This window comes from Sceloporus occidentalis, unplaced genomic scaffold, assembly GCF_023333645.1.
Source record: "Sceloporus occidentalis isolate IW3139 unplaced genomic scaffold, rSceOcc1.0.p SCAF_6, whole genome shotgun sequence".
Lineage (NCBI taxonomy): Eukaryota > Metazoa > Chordata > Lepidosauria > Squamata > Phrynosomatidae > Sceloporus > Sceloporus occidentalis.
The window spans coordinates 117,977,204-118,001,406 of NW_028316986.1; the positions used below are offsets into that span (position 1 = coordinate 117,977,204).

The window sequence follows — 24,203 nt, forward strand, 5'->3', positions numbered from 1 at the left end:
TTCTTCTCCTTTTTCTTCTCCTTCTCCTTCTGAAAGGCAGTAGGAAAAGAGGAAGACCACATTGCAATGCAAATGGGTTGATGACCTGGGCTCTTGAAGGTTATAATATCAGTAAATCAATTTTAAGGAAATCAGCAAGTTGGTGAGATATATTTTCTTTTTGGAAAATAACTGTGGCCACCCTGTATATACACCGTATATCCTCAACTATAAGTCGACCTCAAGTATAAGTCGAGGGTAAAACTTAGGGGGATATAGCAAAAGATCTAAAGGACAAAGCAAAGCAAAACAATGTCAAAGAACTTATAAAATGAACTCTATGTGTTTACTCTTAAGACTGGATGCATGAGAGAGTAGAGGGGGCCAGTGCTTCACATATTATACTCTTGCTTTTCATCAGGAGATGGTTCCTTCTTTTAAATGAGAGTTAAGACACAGTATTTACATTGACCCATAGATAAGTCAAGTTAGTCTTGAGGGGTCGATTTTTGGACCTAAATTTCTAGACTTATACATGAGTATATGCAGTATTTGTATACAATAATAAGCACCAATGAGGGTTACGCTTAGGAAAATGGGCCTATGTGAGCAGTCTTGGGCTGCATTTGCACTGCTGAAATAATCCGGTTTGATACTGCTTCAACTGTCATGGCTGCATGCTGTGGGATTCTGGGTTTTGTAGTTTGTTGTGGCACCAGAGCTGTTCCCAGAATTCTGGAGCCATGGCAGTTAAAGCGGTGTCAAACTGGATTATTTTGGCACTGCGCATCACGCAGCCTTAGGTACTCGGCCTGTATATTCAGTCAGGATATACAAATCGGGCATTTAGACATTCAAATATCCAAATATTTTGCAAAGGAAGAGAAAGAAAGGGAAGAAAAAGGAGGAGGAGGAGAAAAAGGAGAAGGAGAAAGCGGGGAGGAAGAAGGAGAAAGAAGGAGAAGAAAAGGGAGAAGAAAGAGAAAGAAGGAGAAAGAAGAAGGAGAAGAAAAAAGAGAAAGAGAAGGAGAAGAGGGAGAAGAAGAAGAAACAGGAGAAAGAAAGATAAGAAAAAGGAGAAGGCAAAGAAGGAGAAAGGAGGAGGAGGAGGAGGAGGAGGAGTAGAAGAGCCTCCCTGCCTGCCTGCCTTCTTTCCTTCAGCCCCCGGGGCCCTTCCTGGGCGAGGCGTTGGCGTTGGCGTTGGCGTTGGCGGGCGTTGGGGCGTGTGTCCGTCCGTCCTCCGCTGGGCCTCCTCCCTCCAGTCCTTCCCCTGAGAATCCTGCCCGCCCTCCGGGCTCCCTGCCTCCCTCCCTGGCGGCTGGGAGTGAGTCGCCGAAGAAGGGTCAAAGGCGACCGGGAGGGAGCCTGACGTGGCCTCCTTTCCTCGTCGTGGCCGGGCGGCGCTGAGGGAAGGAGAGAGCGAGGAAGCCGGCTGTGGAAGAGCCCTTGCCCCGCCATGGAGGCCCGATACAACCTCAAGAGCCCCGGTGAGTGCGGCGGGGAAGGAAGCAGCCCTCCGCCCGGGGATGCGGGTCGCCGGTGCCCGCCCTCCCCCACCCGGCCCCGGGCTGGGAATTCACGCGACGCCGCGGCTTCAGGGCTCGTCTAGGCCGCGGCGCTTGTGTTATTGAGGGTGGCCAGGCGCTGCGTCCTCCATTTCAGCCTCCTGTCCGGGTTCTAAATCGCCCTCCCATTTTGAGCATGGCCAGGAAGCATGATAGGAGTGCCTTTTAGGCCTTATTTTGGTCACGTCCTCCAAAATGCCCTCCATTTTGCGGCGCCTTGCCCTCCTTTGTGGCGAGGACACTTCAGGTCACCCTGCCTGCCCTCCCTGCCCCTGCTTTCCTGGCACCTCCATCTCTACCTGCATTTCTGAAGCCGAAGGACTGGGAGGATGCACACAGCTGGCACAGCGGGGTCTAGGGTTGGAAGCCACTGGGTGACCTTGGGCGAGTCACACTCTCTCAGCCTCAGAGGATGGCAATGGCAAATGCCCCTGGGAAGAAACTTGCCAAGGAAACCCCGTGATAGGGTCGCCCTGAGTCAGAAAGGGCTTGAAAGCACACAACACACACACAACCCAGACAGGAAGGGAAGGGAGCTGCTTGGTGGAGGTGACCAAGTGCCCTAAGCGCAAAGGAGGACAAGGCAGGACAACATGGAAGAACAATGTAGGACCTTACAAAATAAAAGCTAAAAACGCAAATACAGACCCATTTCATATGGTGTATTTACAGCTATATCACATATTGTTCTTGTGTACCTTTCCAACTGATGGCAACCCTAAGGCGACCCTATCATGGGGTTTTCTTGACAAGCTTCTCCAAAGGACGTTTGCCATTGCCTTCCCTTGAGGTCACCCAGGGGGTTTCCGTGGCCCAGATGGGATTCCAACCCTGGTCTCCTAGTGTCCTAGGCCATCGCACAATCATTACATGCCTTCTATATTACATATACTGTATTTTACTATGTTTGTTGTTGTTTTGTGCCTTCCAGTCGTTTCCAACTTATAGCGACCCTAAGGAGAACCTGGCAAGATTTGTTCAGAGGAGGTTTGCCATTGCCTTCCTCTCTGAGGATACTTTTCTGATTAGCTTAGCTTAAAATTTCCTGTTGGCTCTCAAGATACTTCTAGAACTCTGAGTAAGGCAAAGACTTAAAAGTGTACTTTACTAGCAACAAACCCTTGACTGAATCTTGTTGTTGTGCTCCTTCAAGTCGTTTCTAACTTATACCGATCCTAAGTTGAACCTGGCATGGGGTTTCTTGGAAAGTATCTTCAGAGAAGGTTTGCCATTGCCTTCCCTTGAGGCTGAGAGAGTGTGACTTGGCCAAGGTCATCTAGTGGGTTTACATGGCCAAGCTGGAATTCAAACCCTGGTCTCCAGAGTCCTAGTCTGGACATTTAAACCACTACACCACTCTGCTTTTTAAATTTAAATTATTCAGATTATTCCTTTCATTTGGCCATTGTGCTGAAATGAAGGGAGAAAAGTCAACATTTTCAGGGTGTCCTGAAATACAGCATTGCCTAAAATCTTTGTCACCCTTTTCTTCTGGTGAGAAACAAACGCACCCTGAGCTCTGAGTACGCGTCTCATATGCTGCTGCTCCTAGGGAAAAGGAACTATCCTATCTTCCTATTTGCAACAAGGACAGGCTACCAAATAGACACATTTCACAAAGAGGAACAGCAAATGTGGTGTTACTCAGTGGGCTTCTTAGTTGTGCTCAAAATGGCAGACATTTTGGAATTCCCCCTGCACAAAAGGTTGAAATGTAGGACATGTCCTGGAAAAAGGAGGACATCTGGTCTCTCTGTGGCCAAGTCACTCGCTGGGACACACCCTGTGCTCTGTAGCCTCAGCCCCAAAGATGTGGGCACCAAACGCAGACTGCAACCCTAGGAAAGGGAAATGACTTAAAGGCACACAACAACCATCATCACAAGAAATCCAAGAAATCCCATGTGCTGTGGGCTGTATCTCAGAGGAAGGGAGCAGCCACCCACTTTCTTGCCTAAGAAAATCCTATCAAGTTCATTGTAGTTGTGTGCCTTCAACTTACGGTGACTCTTGTAGAGTTTTCTTGGCAAGATTAGCTTCAACCTGCACCTGAGTTTTAACCCAGCATCTTTCTGTTCCTTCTGTCTTCATATATGCTTATTGCATTACTACTTATTTCAAACAATTGAAAAATAGTCTCCAGTGTGCGCATGTGCTTTTGGCCTATGGTTGGCCCTATGAGAGCCAGTGTGAACTTGTGGGTTGAATGTTGGACTATAACTCTGGAGACCAGGGTTTGAATCCCAGCTCAGCCATGGAAACCTACTGGGTGACCTTGGGCAAGTCACACTCTCTCAGCCTCAGGGGAAGGCAAGGTCAAACCTTGCCAGGAAAACCCCATGGTTATTGACATAGGGTTGCCATAAGTCAAAACAAAAGCACATAACAACAACAATGAATTTCATAGAGTTTTCTTTTTCGAGAAATATAGCCATGGAATTCCTTTGCTAGTACTAGTTGTACTAAGCAGGCCTGACCCTGGTTATCTTGTAAACCAGCAATGATTGTAGAAAATGATTTTCAGCAGTGAGTGGTAGCAATAGCTTTCCAAGGAGGCTTCAGGCAGAATTCCTTTCTAGATTCCTGTCTAGCTGGACATCCCAGGGATTTCCTGTCCGTTTCCTAACCAGGCTTGACTCTCAGAGCTTTTGAAAGCAGGCAAAATCTTCTGCTGTGTTTGGGCAAGTATGATATTGTTTTCCTTTCATTTTAAGGGAGACATGTAGAGACATTTATATAAAATAGATACGTCAGCGTCAGATCACGTGACATTGTTTCAGTGCAGCTGGCTGTTTGTCTGTTGAAATAAAAACAACAGAATCCTGCAACATCATCAACATATTTATATCCCACCTTTTCCCCATTCCTGGGAATTAAGATAGTTTACAAAGTTAAGTACAGATAAAATTTCACATCTCTAGGGCATAATTAAATAATAATTATTATAAGCGATTTTAAAAACGCACCCAGTAAAAACAGCAGTAATTACAAATACTGTACAGACATTTCTTCTTGTTGTTGTTGTCATATGCTTTCAGGTTCACTCCAACTTATGGCAAGCCCATCCTAGGGTTTTCTTAGCAAGATTTAGAAGTGGTTTGTCATTGCCTTTCCAGACAATACTACGCTCAGTTAAAAGTTCTGAACTTAACTAAAGCAGTAGTCCAAAGGCCTGCAGTGTTTGCCTTCCTCTGGAAAGGCACAAGGAAGGGTGCCAGTCTAGCCTCTCTAGAGAGGGGGTCCTGAGCCTAGTAACAGTCACCAACAAGGTTTCCTATGCCTTTGTTCACAAACAACCATCTTTAAAACTGGACTTGCTACTTCATTTCCATACACAAAGGATTTTTAATTTGAAAAGCTATTTTCACACATCAGTGGCATATATACTGTAGGTCTGTACCTGGCTTTCCACTTCACCAAATGTATCTGAGGAAATAGACTTAATTCTACGAAAGCTCAAATTACCAACTTCTTTCTTTCAATTAGTCTCAAAGGGGCTACAGAATCTCTATATTCTAAGGTTATCTCCTGTTTGTTTGTTTGTTTGTTTATTGGATGTATCTGTGAAGATAGTCGGATGAATAGAAGGGCCATGAAGACTGACATAGCTATTGATGTGATTGAATTTGTTTATAACTTGTGATGTTGTGTTTATGTTTATGTGCACATATATAAATGTGCACATGCATGCTCAATCCACATGTAACTTGCTCATGAAGTATCATCAGAAGCCAGCTAACGATATAGTAGATGTATCATGAGTTCTGTTATCACTTGTATCTAGTGTAGCATTTAAGTCTAATAATTTGGGATTTGGTCACATCCCAGGTTTTTATATAATGAATTTAGCAGGACTATTAGAACTCCCTTGAAGAGGCACCTCTGTCTGCTGCATGGAATGTGAACCTTTATTTTTATTATTATATTATTATTTATATCCTACCTTTCCCCTAGCCTGGGACACAAGGTGGGTTACAAAAGTTAAATCAGATACAGGTAAAAAAAACATCATACTAAAGTTACAGATAATTAAACTGCAAAAGGATCTTGTAGCATCTTTGAGACTAACTGGGCAAAATAAGTTGCACAGAGTATGGCTTCCTGCTACACACATATAGAGAGAGATCTTAAAGCACCTTTGAGACTAATTGCATTAAATAGAGGAAGTAGGCTGAAGTCTACGAAAGCTCATGCTGCCAATTTCTATCTTTCAATTAGTCTCAAAGGTGCTTCAAGATGATGATGATTATATTTATTTATATCCTGCCCTTCTCCCAAGGCTGGGGACTCAGGGCATCTTACAACATTAAAAAACAGCATACAAGATTTCTCTACATACTGATTCTACAGACTAATGCAGCTATAACTTTGAATTCCATACAAATTATAACACTGGTTAACATCCCACCTCATGAAGACACTCTTGGCCAGTTTATCACATCTCCTTTCTGGTTCCCAGCCTGCACAAACCACATTCCAAAATTTCCTCGCCATTCATGTGGTTATCCACCCATCCTGGCCTTAGGCAACATCTTTCCTCCTGCTTTTGTCCTTCAACTACCATAGTTAAGACTGAATTTGTCACCTCATTACCATACCCACAAATTTTGCATTTCTGTGACTAATCATACAGTCTAATTGTAAAGATCTTTCTTGGGCAGCAGTTCACTTTGTTCATCTGAAGAAGTAAACAAAGGCCCTATACAGACTGGCCACTGGCCAAAATAAAGCTGCTTCGGGCCACTTTGGAAGCCGCACCAAAGCCACAATCCAGTCCTAATGCATCATTGAAACAGCATACCTCCAAAGAGACCCAAAGCAGCTTTATTTTGGCCTGTCTATGGGGCCAAAGTCTAGGAAAGCTTTTGCTACAACTTCTTTCACACAGTCCAAAAGGTGGTACAAGATTGCTTTGAATACTGATATTCCAGACTAACACTAACTATGGCTCTGAATATAAGTAAACTATCAATAAAATTAAAGAGATCTTGTAGCCCCTTTAATTCTAACTGAAAGAAAGAAGTTGTCAGCACGAGCTTCTCAGATGCATCTGAGGAAGTAGCCTTAAGTCTATGAAAGCTCATACTGACATTTTTTTCAGTTAGTATCAAAGGGGGCTACAAGCTCTGTACATATGATTCTGTAGATTAGCACGGCTATATCTTTGAATTCTATCAGTAAAATTAAAAGCAGTTTAATATAAACAAAATAAAATTCCCAATGCCACATATTCCCAATGCCCCATCTTTTCTTTTGTGGATAAGAAAAGCAACTTGGAGGTTTCAGTACTTGAAACACTTTTGAAAATGTTGATTTGTTCACATCCAGTGTTTTGTCTTCTGGTATCACACATTTTGTATATTATAAGCATTGAAAGCCAAAATATGAGAAAAGTACAACACATCACAGGCCTGTTTCCCCTGTCTGGTCTCCTTGGGAGGTTGCTTCTGAAGATCAGGGATATTCTCAGGAGCATCATTTAATATAGCTATATAATGCAGTCTGAAGGAGAAATCTGATAGCCCCTTCATTAGTAGGTATTCCTTGCATGCATGGAAGTGGTGCATAGATCCAGACCAGAGATACAATTTTGTTTTTCTGCTGCCTATTGCTGGATATATACCATGTTTCTGTTTTATAAATGTATTTGGAAGCTATATATTTTACATACTTACATATAAGTCTGGATATATTTGATATTGCTATTTGATGTTCTTTTGTTGCCTGTTTTATTGAATCATTTCCTATATTGCTATGTATTTTATATGTATTATCCTACTAGAGAGGCCCCTTCCCCACCACCACTCCTTTTGTGTCGAGTCTTTTTAGATTGTAAGCCTGAGGGCAGGGAACCGTCCAATTAAAAAGATTGTATGTACAGCGCTGTGTAAATTTACAGCGCTTTATAAATAAAGGTTAATAATAATAATAATATATTTACTGAATTTAACAAATTCTCTCCCAATGTTCCACTCGACTGTATTATTTTTCTTCCTTTTCAATTACTACATTCCTCCGTGTCTCATCTTAATATGATTTGTGCCCAGTTTTTATGTCTCCCATTTGAATACAACATTTACTTTTAAAAATATTGTTTAGGGGTAGGATCAATACTAATTCAGCCATAAATTCTATTTCCTTTTTTTTTTTTTACTCATGTAGTGATTTTTTCTTGTTTCAGCTGTTAAACGTTTAATGAAAGAAGCCGCTGAACTGAAAGATCCGACAGACCATTATCATGCCCAGCCCTTAGAGGTTAGTGTGTATTCACTCTGGAAAACAAATCTACAAAAGTTAGGGGCTTATCAGCAGTTTTACAACTTTTCCTACGACATATTACATATGACTAGCATTTGTAGCATGTTAATGGCAATGGGATTTAGACTTGTATATGAGCTCATAGATCTGTGTTATGTGTTAATGTAAACCTCCCTTTAAAAAAGAAAAGATAACCTATCTTAAACCTTAAAAACAGGGTAAGTAATTTCAGCTGTTCTTGGTACAGATAAAGTTGCAAACAAGTTTTTTTCCTTTCACAGATGTGTAACTGAATAAATTCAGAACAGAAAACTCCTTTTGCCCAGACTCATATATTTAAATCAGAATTGTTCACACATATCTATGTCCTCTTTCCTTCTCCCTCATCCTTTTGTTGGAGTCAGGGTTTACTAGGTTTTGTTGGAGTCAGGGTTTACTATACAGTACTTCAGAGAATATAGCTGAATAGTCTGACCGTAATTAGTAAAGTAGACACAGTACATAAAGCCCCATCATTATGATCTACATAACACATGTGCACAGCCACATGAGCCAATTTGTAAATTAACAGGCACCACTGTTCGAATTTACCCTGACATCACTGCTAGAAGTTACCCTCAACTGACCTAGAAACTGCTTATTGGCAGTCAGATGGACACACAGTAGGGACTTTGCCAGAAAATTATCTGTCCTTCATGTCTTTGTCTTTATTTCTTTGCCTGAAGGCCATGTGACAGGGGGGAAAAACTGAATTCTCAATAGATAATTTCATACAGAAAGCACAACATAGTCCTACAACTGGTTTAAAGGGAAACTCGTTTTGAAGGATTATACTGGAAGACTAGGCAAGACTTTGAGTCTGAACTTCAATCTGCTGGATTAATAAAATGCCTTTTATACTCAAAGAATTTTTATACTCAAAGTCTTGCCTAGTCTTCCAGTATAATGATTCAAAAGCAGTTTCCCTTTAAACCAGTTGTAGGACTATGTTGTGCCTTCTGTATGAAATTATCTAATGAGAATTCAGGTTTTTTTTCCTGCCACATGGCCTTCAGGCAAAGAAATAAAGACAAAGACATGAAGGACAGATAATTTTCTGGCAAAGTCCATACTATGTGTCCATCTGGCTGCCAATAAGCAGTTTCTAGGTCAGTTGAGGGTAACTTCTAGCAGTGATGTCAGGGTAAATTCTAGCAGTGGTGCCTGTTAATTTACAAATTGGCTCATGTGGCTGTACACATGTGTTATGTAGATCATAATGATGGGGCTTTATGTACTGTGTCTACTTTACTAATTATGGTCAGACTATTCAGCTATATTCTCTGAAGTACTGTATATGCATTCATAAGTACTACCTGTGCTGTGTGGCAAATTTTGCTACATAATGTAATTGGTTTGTACAGTGGTCCTATATCAGGCATTTGAAAATTTGTAGTACTCACATGATCTCAGAAATCGATAGTTAGGCATTATTTGACTTGCATATGAGAGAGTTGCAAAAGTCATATTAGTGACTCTGGAGATCAGTGTTGTTTGCTTTTTCAAAAACTTTCTAAAAGTTTATGCTTTATTGAAATTTCTAAATTAATAAAATATGAATGTAGAAAATCATGTTATTTCTAAAACCATTATCTGAGATTTTTATTGTCGAGAATGATTTTGGGACTGGTACCAATCTGAATTCTCTAAACCAATTAGAAGCAAATTGTGGTGTAGCCAGGGGTCCGTTTAGGGGAATTTTATTATTATTGTTATTAGCTCAAATATTGCAAGAGGAGGGCCTGCTACGACAGCCCTTGCAGAATCGTCTCCCGATGTGTATACGGAGTAGACCAGGGGATCCCAATAAATGGAGCTGAGACAGACTTCTAGAATTAATAACCAATTTATTTATAAAGGGAAAAACACATACGATTCACTAGCATACACACACACATACAAGGCTCAGGAAAAGCATAGGTTAGCATGGAATAGGATTTTAGGCATCACTGGGGTGATAGTACCAGAATGTAGACTCCCTCCAGGAATCCAAATGGAATATGATGAGGATGGCATGAGGCTCAGCCATGGAATGACTGGTCAGGAGCCAGGTCAGGGTTCAAGGGGACAGCGCTTCCCCCTGAAATCCAGACTGTCCCAGTGAACAGGCAAATCTGAGAGTATTTATAGGCAAAATCTTGCTTCTGGCAAAGGTGCTTGATGGTGAGAACAAAGGTGTTTAATTACTTGCTTTTCACCTGGATGTCCCTGTCTGATTGTCTTAGTGGTCTTAAGCTGCTCGGACAACAGACCTGGGAGGGGGCAATAGCCTCAGGGAAGGCAAACATTTGCTCTTCCTGGTCCTATGATAATCCTTTTATGTGACTTCCCCAGATATGATAATGTGATGATGCCCCTCAGGGGTGTGTGTACATGTCCTCATGCCTTGCTGGCAATGGTGGACAGGCTATTAGAGTTCATCTAGGGGTCATTAAGGGTTATCATTTATACCAAAATTTATATGGAGCAACATGGGTAACAGTGGTATCACATGTTCCTAGCCCCTCTTTAATGTGGATTTTTCATACTGAGCTTAATTACAATTAAGGATAATGAGGGTACTGACCATCTTCATGAGGCATTCTGCTAATCATGGGTTTGAAACTAGCCTCCGAGCTTGATTTGAAATCCTGGTTCTTACAAAACTAGTTAATACTTGTAAATCTTAATTAGCAGTAAACATAGTTAAAGTTCTGGGCATTAATCACGGTTAAAACTAGTGGGAGAAATTCATACTTGAAAGAGGAGGTTCTGTAAAAGGGAGCGTGTGATCTATGCTTAAAGGACTTTAAAAAATACATATGCATTAGTTTATGTTGGAGCTTTGAATTAATAATAAATAATACATCTTAGTTTATATGAGGTGTGTTTTTATGTAAACATTTGCTTCAATTGTTGCTGTGTAGCATATATTATTATGTAAGAAGTCTAGTATTCAGTTTTGAACATTCATTAAACTCTTATGATGAACTCAGGCTGCCAGTTCGAGCATTAGTTTATGCTTCAAGCCAGTAATAAATTATTTGCACAACAAATCTTTGTAAGAGTATTTGCAGTTATGTGAGAAACATGTCATCTAATTTCAACCTTAATTTGATAGGTTTACAGTAGGAATGGTTGGTTGTTATTTTCAGTGCATGTTTAATATTTTTTAATAGGATAATCTTTTTGAGTGGCACTTCACAGTCAGGGGCCCTCCAGATTCAGATTTTGATGGGGGAGTTTATCATGGACGCATAGTTCTGCCACCAGAGTATCCTATGAAACCACCAAGTATTATTCTCTTAACGGTAAGAATGTTCAGCAACCATCCTTAAAAGCACAGTCATTTAGTTAGATTGCCAATGTGTCGTAACCTCAAAGAATATGGTGAATAATTTTTAAAATAATATAGATGTAGGGTTTTTTTGTATTTCTGGTCTACCTCCTTGTCAACAAGTCTAATTGAAATTTTAGTACAGTATTTGGTTTTGTCCATGAAGCACTGGAAGTGTCCAAAGAATATGGAAGAAAATCCCCTCCCTCCTCAACTGTCATCTTGGCCTCAGAGGGAGCGATCAGGCAGACCCAGCAACATCAGGGACTGCCTGAAGTACGAGACTTCTCCCGCCTTTAATTGTCACCTTATATTTGTATTGTATTCAATTTTTACTGTACACCGCTATGATCATTGTGGAATAGCGGTCTATAAATAAAACGTATTATTATTATTATTATTACCTTTCTTCTTTTTTGAACTACAGATTTTCTTGGTTCACAGAGGAAGAAAAAATACTGTAAAGGTTTGGAGCAAACTAAGTGGGGATTTTCACTGAGAATTTTAATTGTTACATTAAAAAACTTTACAATAGTTGTATTAAAAACAACATGGTGTTGTCTAGCACACAGAGAATTGCTAGTGGTGGTGGTTCAATTTATTATACAATATTAAAAAAACCTAATTTGGATTAGCCTAGTACAGTGGTACCCCGGGATACGAATTGATCGCGTTACGAAATTTCCGGGGTACGAAAAAGTTAGATTGGAAAAAACTGTTCCGGGTAACGAAAGATTTTTCGGGTTACGAAATTCATTTCGGCGCGAAATTCAAATCCGAAGCGTGGCTAGCGGCTTTCCAGCGCTAACGGAAAGCCTTTTCGGGTTGCGAAATGTATCGGGTTACGAACGGCGCCGCGGAACGAATTAATTTCGTAACCCGAGGTAGCACTGTATTGTTAAACTTTCTAAACATTTTATTTTGTGAGCACTAAGAAGCCACATGAGTCAGAAGTAGAGTACAGTATAGATTTTGGGGACAGTGGTGGCATTCATACCTTATTTTTTATTTAGCTACCAGGAATACTGCATGTTAGACTAGTTTTTGTTGTCCTTGCTATTTTAGGCCCAATACAGACCGCCGCTTTGTAGCGGCCTGGGGCCAAAATTAGGACTGGGGAGTGCGGAGCGGCCACACGCTCCATGCTCTCCTGGCACCATTTTGGGTGTGCGCGTTTCGATGGCACGTGTGCCAGTGACGTGCCTCGTGTGCCACCTCTAACGCCACGGCGCACAAGGGATGTCACCGCGCTGCTCCAGGGCTCTAATGACACCTCGGCAGCAGTGCGGAAAGGATCTGCATTTCGTGGCTCCCTTTTGGAGCATGTCGTTGCCAGTGCCATGTGGTCGCCGCGGCAATAATTTGGGGCAAAAAGGGGTGGTGTCTTGGCACTCCTTTCTGCCTGTCTGTATCCCCCCCTTAATCAGTAAGTTATCCAAGTCTTTAAGGAATCAGCAATGATGAAAGAATAACTCCTGTCTTTCCCATAGCCTCTGTGTAAAAACTGCTACATGCATAACGTGCGACATCTACTTTTAGAGGAAACCTTTGGCTGTCGCTTCATTATTCTTTGAGAAGAATGTTATTATCTCTGTGTGGCCAAATAATTCTACTGCTATAGATAAGGCTACATATTATTCCCCTGTGGTGTTGAACTAGATCGGGGGTTCCCAACCTGGGGGGGGCTGACCCCTTTGGGGGTCGCGCAACCCTTTCTGGGGGGTCACCAGGTTGGGAATCCCCCCACCTCCACCTCCCCATCTCCCCGCGGGTGCTGGCGCTGGAGCAGGCATCACGTGGGGAAAGGGGGAAGGGGCGGGGCTCCCTCCTTTTCCTTCTCCCTGCAAGTGCCTGCGGAGGAAGGGAATGGAAGTGGGGCCACCGCCCCCTCTCCCTCCCTTCCCGTGGTTGCAGGCACCCACGGGGAGGAAGGGACGGGGGGTCCCTCCTCCTCTCCCTTCCTTCCCGTGGGTGCAGGTACCCACGGGGAGGAAGGGACGGGGGGGTCCCTCCTCCTCTCCTTTACTTCCCGCGGGTGCAGGCACCCATGGGGAGGAAGGGACAGGGGGGTCCCTCCTCCTCTCCCTTCCTTCCTGTGGGTGCAGGCACCCGCGAGGAGGAAGGGACGGGCAGGCCTCCTCCTCCTCCTCTTCTCCCCGGGGTTGCCAGGCAACTGCGAGGAGAAAGGGGACAGGACTGCAAGCCGCAGCGGGCTTTGCGACCGGAGGTCCCTCCCCTTTTCCCTCGGCGACCTCCCTAATTAGTTGGGAGGCCGGGAAGGGGCGGGACTTTCAGCCGCAAAGCCCGCTGGGGCTTGTAGGCAGCCGAAAGTCCCGCCCCTTCCCAGTCTCCCAACCTATCAGGGAGACCGCGGGTAGGACTTTCATCCCCAAAGGGGGTTGCGGCCCAACAAAGGTTGGGAACCTCTGAACTAGATCTTGGATGTTAGTATGTATTAGCTTCAGTTGACAAATACTTCTTTCAACTTATTTATGGTGAACCTTGGTTTCTGAAAATGGGTTGAGAATATTGTTTTTCTTTCTACCTGTTGAAGGCCAACGGCAGGTTTGAAGTGGGAAAGAAAATTTGCCTAAGTATCTCAGGACACCACCCTGAAACATGGCAGCCATCATGGAGCAGTAAGTATCAACTGATATTGGCAGTCAAAGACCTTTCTTAATTTACTGTATCCATAGTATGAAATTCTACAATGGATAGTAAATCTTTTCTTATAGTTTGTGTTACATTTATGCTTCGGTGCAGGCATGTCTTACTAGATTACTGCACTACACTCTTATAGTGCTGCTATTCCACTTTTACTGCTCTGGCTGCCTCCGGTTGCATTCTGGGATTTACAGTTTAATGAGGGGCATTTAGAATTCTCAGCCAGGGAATTCTTAGGCCTCACAGAACTACAAGCCTCAGAATGCAACAGGAGGTAACCAGAGCCATAAAAGTGGAATAGCAGCACTATAAGAGGTAATGTGTGGTAATGTGGAAGGTCACTGGAGGCAGGGGTTGATTAAGTTTGCAGGTTTTTCCTCTTCTTTTAATCAGAGGTCCACTTTTAATCAACAGTGGACCTCTGTTGAAGTAGCAGGTCTTTCCTTACTCCTCCTGCAGACTGCCACCAAAATCTATTCCATCAAGTCTCCTTGGGACCCATGAGAGTCTGGAAGGGAGAGAAGATGTCTGTTAGCATTCCATCCACAGTGTCCATTCTGCTGGTGGGTGGACACCACTGGGTGCAATCCAGATTGCTTGTATATTTGGCTTTTGTGCTTCAGTAGGATTTCTTTTTAATCATTGGTTAACCTGCATATTTGTTTTCCTTGACTGCAGTAAGAACTGCCTTGCTTGCCATTATTGGATTTATGCCTACAAAAGGGGAGGGAGCCATAGGATCCCTAGACTACACACCTGAGGAAAGAAGAGCACTTGCTAAGAAGTATGGGCTTTACTTTTAACATGTTTTTATTGTTAATTTTTCAAGGCTTATTTCAGTGTTCTTTGAATAATCTTAACTGAATTAATTTGTGAGCTTGTTTTTGTCTGGAAACAAAGTACCTTTAAGGATTATTCTTAATGAGTAAAGTGTATGGAATATGTTTTTTACCACTATGACCTAAATCCATTTGCTAGTCCCAATAAGAGTGGCTCCACTGAATTAATAGGAATGCATAAATGCATAAGTGTTTACTTACTATTTAGCAATTGATTCAGTGGGTGTACTCTACTTGGAACTAACAACTGGTTTGAGCACTATGATTATTCAGAGAGAAATAGGCAGAACCTGTTCCAGAACACACACCAAATGTGAAGACTTCTATGATGTTCATGGTAGTCACCAAGAGTGAGAGCTTTCCCTGATCCTCCCCTTTGTAGGCAATGCAAAGACTTCCTCCTGTTTCTCTTATGTCACACCAACTATAGCGACTGTCTAAATGCCCTCAAGGTTCCTATGAGGATTTACACAGCTTCTATCCACCCCCTCCCCCTATACTCATTGCTGCTACCACCCTAGCCTTGTAGGGAGAGAAGAACTGGCCATATCTGCTGGACTTGATCTCCTTCCCCATTGCCATTCCCTTCTCCTTTTGTGTCATGTCTTTTTAGGTTATAAACCTGAGGGCAGGGGACTGTATAATCAACAATTTGTAAGCCACTGTGAGATCCCTTGTGGTTGAAGAGTGGGGAATAAATAATCTAAATAGTGGTGGTGGTAGTAGTAGTAGTAGTAGTAGTAGTTCAGTGCTCAAAACATACATGTACAAATTCAATATGAATCCTGTGAACATGATTGCTGTTGAGCACTCCGTTAAACTAATGTATAAATTTCTCTTACCCTTTAGGTCTCAGGATTTCTACTGTGAAGGATGCGGATCACTTATGAAAGAAGCTCTCTTACCATTAACATCTGGAAGTGCCTCAAGCCAGGCTGCTGACAAAGAGGCCAAGGAACTTGCTAGGCAAATTAGTTTCAAGGTAGAGTTATAATTTGTTATTTTCTCTCTACTACGTAATTCAATGAGTATTGCCATTTCTAAGGTAAGCAACTCAGTGTAACAAACCTAGACACAGGTCTTTGGTTGGAAAGAATGGCAATAACATAGACTGAGATTTTTAAAAAGACTATTCATGCTCCTGATTCCTTATGAGGTGAATGAACCATACTCCATTTACTGCTTCATAGGATCCAAATCACAGCTTGCCCTCCCATTTGTTAGTTGTTAATTTTTTTTTAGGTTTATTTTGTGAAATAGTTGTATATTTTTAATTAGGAATATCAGAAACTAAAGGAGGGAATTTGTGCAGAAGAATAAAATTGTACAGTAGAATAATATGGCCACAGTGCACAAATATCTCATTGTAATTTTGCTGGTGAGACTGAAGACCCATTCACAGTAAATAACTATAGTCCTATCATTCCATTCCAACTGCTTTGGCTGCATCCTGTGGAATCCTGGAGTTTGTAGTTTGCTAAGGGACCAGAGCTCTTAGGCTGCGAATTCTAAGTGCCCTTCCCTTAACCATAAATCTCAGGACTTCATGAGATGTAACCATGGCAGTTAAAAATGGAATATAGTGCTATAATTGTGTAGTGTGAATGGGCCTCCAATCTGACCTGTGAACTTCAGATTTTTTTAGTGTCATTTCTGTCTTTCTAATGTATAAACCCTTAAAGGATCATTTTAAGCTTTTAATCTGTCTCTGTGCGTTAAGTATACTATTATGAATGGCTACCATGCTTATTCATAAAGTTCCTTCAGTGGTTTCCAGAAAAATGTTTTCTTTGTGCTTTTGACAACCAAATGATATAAACATTGCAGTGGTTGCCCAGAGCTTTCCCTGTACAAGATGCTTTCCCTCCCCTGTTCCTGCCGTATGTTTACAGTGCTGCCTTCTCATAAGAGAATGGGAAGTCACTGTGTACATGATATGTGTATGTATGTATAGGTCAAGAAACCTGTCGATTTATGGCAAGTAGCGACCCTCATGAATTTCATAGGGTTTTCTTAAGCAAGGAATACTTAGAGGTGGTTTTGCCAGTATGCCAAATATTAAATTAGTATCACTGGCTCCCAGAATTTCTTTAATCTTGCCATCATTTCAATTTTGTGTATTTTAAGTGATCAAGATTTAAGTTGATAAAAGAAAAAATCCTGAATCATAATTGTTGTCTTTTGAATACTGTCATTTATAAATCTGTCATTTAGTCATTTCAACTTGCTCTAGAACTAATGGTGCATGCTATGTGTGTGCCTGTTAATAAGGACTGAATTAGTCACGCAGATAAGAAAACTGGTTTTGATAATATCATCTTAGATTTCTGAACTCCCATTTAATGATGTGGTGTTTTGCCCTTTCGTTTAAGGCTGAAGTTAACCCATCTAGAAAATCTGTTGCTGAATCAACAGACCTGTCAGAATTTAACCACTTGGCCAGTTCACCTGAACACCAACAAGAAAGTACAATTCCAACATTCCAGGACACAGCTATCAATGACGTGGTAGGCATTTGATAAATATGGAAATTGGGAATTTCCCAAACGTTTTCATGGGGGAGGGGCTCATATTGCTTTGTGTTACTTAGAGATCATTTTTTTAAAAACTTTTATCAATGTTCTGATAAATTATTCCCTATTTTACTTATTGTTGTTGTTTTTGTGTATCTTCAAGTCATTTCTGACTTATAGTGACCCTAAAACGAAACATTCATGGGATTTCCTTAGCAAAATATGTTCAAAGGAGGTTTGCCATTGCCTTTCCCTGAGGTTGAGAGCATGTGACTTGCCCAGGGTCACCCAGTGTGTTTATGACTGAGCGGGGAATCAAACCCTGGTATCCGCCATTGTGCGCACCATTGAAAATAGCAGAGGTCGCCCCTCCGCTGATATTCAAGGACACGGATCACAGATCCTCAAGTTAGGAGGGGCAGCTGTATTTCACTGCATGTGAATTTACATTTTTTGGCTTTAGCTGTTAGGGTATTTTGGAATACCCTTGATTATACATCTACAAACCCTCCTATAGACAGGGAACATTTTTACACTACAAAGTGCATTGGAATTCTCATTAAGAGCAAAAAATGCACCAGATTACATTTCTCATTGCACTGGCCAGATGAGAGATCATGAAATACTGTATTGTCCTGTTGCTTGATTTTATTACATTTTGTGAGTTTTCGTGTGCAGTATTATAATCCACTCTGGGAATTATGGAATAAAAAGAGAATAGAAATGTCTATATTAATAAAAATAGCTTTTCTGCTCCTATATATCTATTTTAAGAGTTTAAGTAATATAGCAAGTAGAAGCACATCTATAACTAAGAATATATCTCTTTGCCTTGAGTGTCCTGCATTTGGAAACCAAATGGGGCTTGTACAGAGGGTAATTTCTTTCCTAAAATAGTATGAACTTGTTCCTCAAAGCTACACTTGTTTTAGCCCTAAGCTTGAGAGACTTATGTAAACTGAACCAAATAGAAGCTCTGCACTTTAGTGATTTGGAGCTTTTATTCTATTAAATATGCTTATCATGTTCCTTTTTCATAATCTCTGAAGTAAATGTGACCACATAAAGGCCAGTATTAATTCTGACCGTTTTAAATAATTGTTTGCTTAATTATGACATATTAATACGGCGAAGGAGAGTGCTTACATAACTTATCCACATTGGAAGTAACCGAGGCCTGATATTGGTACAGGGCAGCTGCTGCTATGACTGCTGTAGATGCAATCTAAATTCACTGACAAATTGTAGACAAATCCTAGTTAAGCTGTGTGTGTGTTCCAGGTCTGATGGGAGTGCAGATTGGTTTAAAAAAAATCATGTGAAATAACATCAGACCATCTGTTGCTTGGTGAAGAGTATTTTCCAGCTATTTAGAAATGCAGGCATGCTAATATTATGCAGATTTCTCCAATAAAAATTTCTTCCTTTTCACATATGTGAAGAACTATATGATTTAACTTATTTTCTGCCAATTTCATAATTCTTTAGCAAAGTCTATGCCTTTTAAACCAGTCAGCTGCAGTCACTGGAAATAATAATAGTATGTTTCCCTGGGACAGAAAAAAAGTCAGCAATTGTTGAATTAATCCCATTTTGAATGATATTGTTTTCTCTAGCTACTCGCCAGTTTTAGTCCATCTGTACTTGAGTCTTTGGAATAGGTGCCATGCTTATAACAAAAAGCTTTAAATTTATTTCTGTTTGTTGCATGTGATGGATGATTAACTACCCAAAGTAGATTAATATTTTAAGGGAACAGATTGTTGATCTCTCTGCATGTGGTATTGCTTCACTCAGCATATGTTTGAAGTTGCCCATAATTCTATGGCCATTGGCCATAGGGAAACAAACTCTGGTTGTTTCTGCATTGTGCGTTTGTCTCCAGCACAATTTGGCCTGGAAAGTATTTTGCAAAGCCACCTTTTGTTTGTTGTGGTCCAACAAACAGAAAGACATCCCTTTTTGTCTGCGTAAGGATTGTCTCTGTAGATATTTAAGGATGTGTCTACATAGATGTACTGTATTTCCCAATCATTTCTTTGATCTTTTGTATTTTGCCCATGCTGCAATGAGATCAACATCTTTGTAATACTAGTAGGTTCCATGTATGTTGCATAAAACATTTTGTGTCCTTGCCTGTCTGTTTAGTCCCATTAGTATTTGGCTGAGACACACCATGGAATGGTCACAGATATGCTAGCTTCTGAGGCCTAAAGGAACAAATGAGGAGGACTAGACAGGAAGGCTAAAGGCTGGGATAATAGGGATGTGCATGGAAAAGAGGGTTTTTTCCTCTTCTGTTTTAGAATTTCATTCAATTCGTATTACATTCATATTTGCCATCAGCCGTCCTATATTACCCATCACTTTGGGGTACATGGTTCAGATAATTAATTAATTATTTGTTTTATTTATATACCGCTATTCCAAAGATCATAGCAGTGAACAACAAGTAAGCTAATTAGCAAGTAAGCTAATTTGCCCCCAACAGTCTGGGTACTCATTTTAGCTTCCTCCTCGGAAGGATGCAAGCCTGAGTTGAGCTTGGGCCCTTTTGCTGGTCTTGAACTCGCAACCTTGTGGTTTTGAGTGAATGGCTGCAGTACAGGCATTTAACCACTGTGCCACCAGGGCTCCTCAGTCAGCCCTCCATGTCCATGGATGCTTTATCCACGGATTCAACTGTCCATGGCTTGAAAATATTCCAAAAGGTTATATATGCCAAAAACAAAGCTTGATTTTGCTATCTTATATAAGGGACACAATTTTACTGTGGCACTGTATATAATGGGACTTGAGCATCCATGGATTTTGGTATCCATGGTGGGTCCTGGAACCAAACCCCAGCAGATAACAAGGGCCCACTGGACCATGACATTTGCAGCCATTTTCGAATTAAGACAGATTGAGCAAAGGTTTTTAATTTAGAGCAGGGGTAAGGAATGTTGGAAGGGCAGGTAGAATTTTTCACCCCTGAACCACTCTGGAGGGCCACACCAGCATGTCCACTGTGATGGAAAGTGACATCACATAACTTCCAGTTTTGTTTTCAGCCCCTGTTTTAATTTTTTAGGCCATTATGGGGTGGTCATGGGGGTATTGGGGCTAATCTGCCACATTCTGTGGTGGTTTTAAGTCAGCTAGAGCTGTTCTTGGGGCAAAAAAATATTAAAAATTAAATGAGGAAGGGGCTGCAGAATAGGGCATTTTGGGCAGCACATAGCCTGTGGACTGCACTTTCCCCACACATGTTAGAGACAGTTAAGATACATTTTTCAGTTTGCCGGTTTCCATGCCTCTTACCCATCTCTGTGATTATTCTGTGAACTTTACACTGTGTCCTAGTACTGTATCTAATCAAATGAGTGCCTTCAATGCAGATATATAAAAAGAAGAAAAGAAAAGAAAGGAAGGCCTAATTAAACTCGATCTTGTATTTTGTTTTTCACATTTTTTATTTTAAATGAAGAACAAATGAAATATTTACAGTTCATTTGTTCTGGTTTTTGTATACAGCGTGCCCGCGTCATACGTGGGCGTGCCTTACGCGGCTTGAGCATACGCACTCAAGCCACGGGGCGCGCGCAGGGTGGAAGGGGTGGCGCATCCCATTCAATTGAATGGGCGCTTGCGCCCCGTGCGCCGCCGTGCACGAGCCCCATTGTTTATAATGGGGCTTGAGCATAGACGGAATTCGCCTTACGCGGCGGGATCCGGAACGGATCCCCGCGTAAGGCGAGGGCCCACTGTATTTTTAAAATGAGTGTACACTTCTTAATATGATATCTAGGAAATGGGGCGGCTGAAGAAAAGATAATATGGGGCAGATAGAAATCCCTTTGGTCGGGAGGTTCATGTGTTAGAAGTTGAGTGGATATTTGTATCGGCAGGAAAGAGACCTATTGACAAACCCATAGCTGTATTATACATAGAGAATTTGAGAGATGACCAGTTGAACCAAAGCATCATACTATCAACAGTTAAATTTACTTCATTACCAGAGATCCATTATAGTCCAGCTGTGAAAGTTGAGGAGTTTGGCAAGTCGCTGGATCACTCAGTTGTTACTTCATCTCCTCGATTTTATCTGGATGAACAGTGGGACTGAGCTTTAGGTTTCTGCACTATATCCCACACTACAGAGCATGATTTTCCTAGCAGGGTATGGAGGATCCCATACTGAAATAAATGTAGGCTGGCTCATTTATTTTGTCTTTATCAAATACACTCTCTTCCCTCCATTATTGTTAAAATATTGGCACACTCTGCTGCATAAGCAACTGCATTTTCCAATACTAAGTTAGTATTGATCTGGCAGTATGCCACCTTTTGCTCTACTCCGAAAAGCACATTCAACGAAGGTGAAAGTTAGCTGTTCTATTCTTTTTGAACTTTTCAAAAAAATTTGTACTGTATGTTACATGCCACTCTTTTCAATCCAGCCCCCCTTTTCTTTTCTTTCGTAGTCTGAAAATCAGACCAACTCAGCCACCTCAAGTCAAGAAAACAACACTCAGTCTATGGCAAATAATACTTCTCTGAGTCCTCGCCAGAGGCATGCACAGCAAGGGCGAGTGCCAACGTCAGTCAACTACAATCATGGTCAACAGCCAAGGGTCAACGCAGATCCTGTGGGGTCAAATGTCCTAATTCTTCTTCTTGTTTTAGCATTAGCAGCTCTTATATTTAGGCGTATATATCTATCCAATGACTATATATTTGAGTTATGAATTTCTCTCATAACAGTGACTTGATTGATTTATTAAGATATTGGATGTTGGATATGAGGATTGTTTACATAAGATTACTTTTTGTATTTACTTATTTTAAGTCTGAAGTTGGTGTACTATGAGGTACTTTAATATCTGCAAGAAGTGCACACCTTAATATTGGTGTGAGTATGGACTTATTAACAATCTGTACAAACTGAGCAGATGACCTGAAGTCATGTGGAAAAAATGTTTCTACAGTAGCAGGATATTTAGGGAGTAAGAAGACTGGATGCTTCACTTGTGAACTTTTGTGGATAATTTTTAAATGACAGAAACATGAAATTTGTGGTTTTATGCTGGCATGAATAATTATTCATAATGGAGCGACTATACAAGTTTACCTGGGTGGGATGTATTGAAATGCAAGTATATTTGCACAGCAAATGTTATTAAATTGAGCAGGGAAGGGAAGTTGTTAATATTTTGTAAGTACGTTTATTTCTTACAGAACAAATGTAGGAAAAATCCTTACATTGTGAGACTGCTAGTGTACATTAAAAAAGGGGGCCACAACATATTTTGGTTTCTGTTTTAATTTTAATTGTCAAGAAGTTAGAATAATCTTTTGCAAGATTTCAACATCAATTGTGTATATTTGGCTTTTTTACATTTGGATATTCTGGAAATGGTTATATAACTACATAATTTACCCAGAACTTATTGACTTTGACTGACTCCAGAAATATATATAATGCATTAAATTAACTATTTCATGTGCCCATCATTTAAAAAATTAAAATAATTTCAAAATCCATAAATAGGATATGATGAATTGAGGTTATCTATGACATTTGCCACGTGCCAAAAAAAGAACTTGGGACTTTTATTTGAATTTTCTCTGATGGTTTAATAACCAGTAAGTTGGAAGAGTAAAGGATTGCAGATTCTTACTGTGGAAGGCTATCTTTATGAATAACTTCTTTTCCCATGTATGACAGTAAGCAAGGCTTTGTGCCAATCACCCTTTTGCACTCTTTCTTGTATGGAGGAGAATTATTTACCAGTTCCAGTCTTATCTAGATCCAAGAAAGATCACCGTATAGTGTGACTGGAATCCCTGGAGGACCTTTCTGAGAGAGGCTGGCGTAAGAAACAGAAAGCTTCCAATTTAAATTCTGACAGGAAAACAGGCAGGAAATCACTCCCTGATCCCTACCTTCTCAATTTGATTCTCACCCTCTTCTAAGTTTATCAGTTTTCCCCAAGATATTCTATGTTGGCAAAACATGAGGCAGCTGTATTAAAAAGTTAACTGCCAGGTCTTTCTGCACTCAGAAAGAAAAGGTCCTATCATCCTCTAGAGTGGGTAGCTCCTCCCATTTGCTCCTAAGTAGGCAGGAAGAAACACAAAAATCATGCCTGGTCCCTTTTGCAGGAGCTACCCCCCCCCCCCCCCTTAGGAAGCCAGTCTTTTTCCTGTCTACGCTCTTAGTAGGATGTGTTTTTGAGTGAGCCAAATGTCTTCATCTTGGAAGTTTTATACCTACAGAGTTTTCCCCTGGCCTCCTTCCACCAGCAGCCTTTTTCTTGCCAGTTCCCTAGTGTGGGAACGAGGCTCTCTCTGTTTCTAAAACCAAAGGGCAGGACAACAGGGAGGGCTTGCTCCCTCCCTATGCAGCCTGAGCTGCCACTGAGTCTGGTTGATCTGCAATGACTAGATTGAGATATGGTGATATAGCTAGAGGAGGCGTTTACGCTCCGTGTTGCCTGGGACTTGGCCTCCCTTTTCTATGCAGCCTGTGATGGCTCCAGGACCAGGGGCACAGCAGGCCAATCTGCCAGGCCTGAGAGGCACAGCAAGGAGAGGGGTTTATGTTGCTGAAGATGCCCAATTCCTCCGCCCAGCCTGTTTAGGGCCAGGGGACTTGGTGGCACAACTGGCTTCATGCACATCGCTGGATCCAGGGGCCGTGAGATCTCCTTTCCTACTGGGCCCCCCATCAGCAGTTTTAGGTGATTGTAACTGGGCAATGTTCTCAGATCAGCGGCCTCCTACATCTGTGTTTTCCGGAGGGCCAGAGGAGGGGGGGTTCCCAGTGTTCTCCAGCCTCTCCTAGTGGCCGGGGCCACAGACAGGCGATAAGAGGATGAGATCACCATAATGTACCTTTGGGTTGTTGCTTCCATGGGCCTCCTAGAAGATGGTCTCTATCTTGACCATGTGGTTGGTGGCCGCCATCTTGGCCACATGGGTGGGGGCCGCCATCTTGGATCTTGTCCACCAGTTCCTACCTTGACTCTTGGTGATCTAGCAGAGA

General features: G+C 41.5%; 1 protein-coding gene across 2 annotated transcripts; it reads left to right on the plus strand.

Annotated features, from left to right (window-relative positions):
- Positions 1-1,191: 1,191 nt before the first annotated feature.
- UBE2J1 (ubiquitin conjugating enzyme E2 J1) lies at positions 1,192-22,645 on the plus strand. Of its 2 annotated transcripts, XM_089530743.1 has the most exons (8): positions 1,192-1,466; positions 7,726-7,799; positions 11,000-11,131; positions 13,712-13,796; positions 14,500-14,605; positions 15,510-15,642; positions 17,033-17,167; positions 21,640-22,644. In XM_089530743.1, the coding sequence occupies exons 1-8, from the start codon at positions 1,436-1,438 to the stop codon at positions 21,901-21,903; spliced, it is 960 nt and encodes a 319-aa protein (XP_089386869.1). In that variant the 5' UTR covers positions 1,192-1,435; the 3' UTR covers positions 21,904-22,644. The 2 variants fall into 2 exon arrangements, with proteins under 2 accessions (XP_089386869.1, XP_089386870.1); XM_089530744.1 differs by lacking the exon at positions 11,000-11,131 and having other exon boundaries at positions 21,640-22,645.
- The last annotated feature ends 1,558 nt before the right edge of the window (positions 22,646-24,203 follow it).